General features: G+C 27.2%; 1 protein-coding gene across 1 annotated transcript; it reads right to left on the minus strand.

The window, feature by feature from the left end:
* LOC124894078 (trichohyalin-like) lies at positions 1-1,712 on the minus strand. Its single transcript, XM_047404832.1, has 2 exons — positions 1,273-1,712; positions 1-1,221 (listed from the first exon to the last, which is right to left on the minus strand). Exons 1-2 carry the CDS (start codon positions 1,656-1,658, stop codon positions 669-671), a joined length of 939 nt encoding a protein of 312 aa, XP_047260788.1. The 5' UTR covers positions 1,659-1,712; the 3' UTR covers positions 1-668.
* Positions 1,713-1,720: the final 8 nt, after the last annotated feature.

A 1,720-nucleotide genomic window follows, 5' to 3' on the forward strand; every position in this document is an offset into this window, starting at 1 on the left:
CATATATTTTTTCGGTCGATAATATTTTTTCTTAATACCTTGTCTTATATAATCATACCTTCTAATAGGTTTATATTTCTTTCTTTTATATTTTCTCCTAGTTTTGTAATTTCTAGATGTACTACATCCATATTTTCCTACTTCATAATATTTGCAATCTAATTCTGGTTTTGTTTTATCTATTTTTCTAGCTGTTTTTGCTAACCAATTTTCTTGACATTTTTCTCTTATACTTTGTTCTAAATAGGCCATTCTTGTTCCTAAACTATCTATTGTAATATTTGGTTTTATTTTCTGATTAAATGCATCTAATATAGTTGCTCCCCAAGGTTGAGGTAACTTTATATAAAATAAATCAAGTACTCTTTCAAGTTCTTCTTTTGTATATCCTGCACTATGGAAATAATCTGAAAATTCGCAATAATAAGCTTTAAGATTTTCATGTGCCATGTTGCATATCATAAGTTGTTGTATATTTTGTCTTGCTATTCTTTGTTTTTGATTCTATTTATCTACTTCCGTTTCAATTCCTAATTTACCAAATTCTGCTCTTATAGCTAATTCATAAAACTGTAGTGTTGCTAATGACCTTTGTCCATCTAATTTATTTTTTGCATCTTCTGTCAAATTTTCATACCATTCTTTTACATTTCCTATAAATGTTCTTGCTATAAATTTCTTCGTATCTTCATTATTCGTATTTTGTTTTCTTCTGCTTCTGTAGGTGTTACACAATCTAAACTTAGTATTTCTCCATTTGCTGTAATTGTTGTATCTAAATTGCTTTTATAAGTTGGTTCAAATTGTTCTCTTCTATTATTTATATATTCTGATCTCCTATAACTAGGTTTTTTATATGCTCGTTGTCTTCTAATTTCTCCTTGATAATAATGATCTCTAGGTTTATAAGTTCTGGGTTCATCTTGATATTTATATTCATCTTGCTCAATTTTTACATTGATATATTCATCTGGTTGTATAATTTCTTCTTCCGATATAATTTCTTCTTCTTTTTCTGATGTAATTTCTTCTTCAGTTTCTTCTCTTTCAACTTTGTTAATTTCTAATTTTAACAATTCTGGTTCTAAATCATCTGGATCTAACCCTTCTTCTTGTTGAATAGTATTTACTTTTTCTTCTTCTTTTTGGCGCTGTTTTTCCTTAATTTCATCTAATTCTTTCCTGATTTCTTTCATCATTTCTAATAGTTGTGATGTTGTATCTTCTTCTTTCCTGATTTCTTTCATCATTTCTAATAGTTGTGATGTTGTTTCTTCTTTTATCTGTACTGGTTCTTCTTCTCTAAGAAAAGATGGTATATCTTTTGTTTCTTTCATTTTTCCTTTTTTCAACTGTTGTTGTTTTTTCCATTCTATAAATTCTTCATATTCTGCATTTTTCTTAGCTTTTAATTCATCCTCATATACTTTTTGTTTTTGTCTTTGTACAAATCTTTCATAAGCTGGTGTTTCTATAATTGTTTCATAATGTCTAGGCGGATCTGGCTTTTTGACCTCTTTGTAAATCATTTCTAAATTATTATTTATACTATATGTATTATCTAAGATAGTACTTATCTTTTGTTGTGAATTCCGCTCATGTATCTTAAAATTTTCTAATCTTTCCCATGTTAAATATTTTTCAAATTCACTAATCATATTTATTGTATAAGTATTGCTAGGTGTAATGGGACCTTGTGATTGTCTTTTTAAACTTTGTA

The sequence above is a fragment of the Capsicum annuum genome, unplaced genomic scaffold (genome assembly GCF_002878395.1).
Source record: "Capsicum annuum cultivar UCD-10X-F1 unplaced genomic scaffold, UCD10Xv1.1 ctg69253, whole genome shotgun sequence".
In the NCBI taxonomy this organism is placed as follows: Eukaryota; Viridiplantae; Streptophyta; class Magnoliopsida; order Solanales; family Solanaceae; genus Capsicum; species Capsicum annuum.

Excerpts from the sequence above, each read along its gene's own strand:
- LOC124894078 (XM_047404832.1), bottom strand. The coding sequence starts at position 1,658 with ATGATTAGTGAATTTGAAAAATATTTAACATGGGAAAGATTAGAAAAT. Across the intron at positions 1,222-1,272 it reads CCAGTACAGATAAAAGAAGA|TACAACATCACAACTATTAG; the intron begins AACAACATCACA and ends GAAAGAAGAAGA.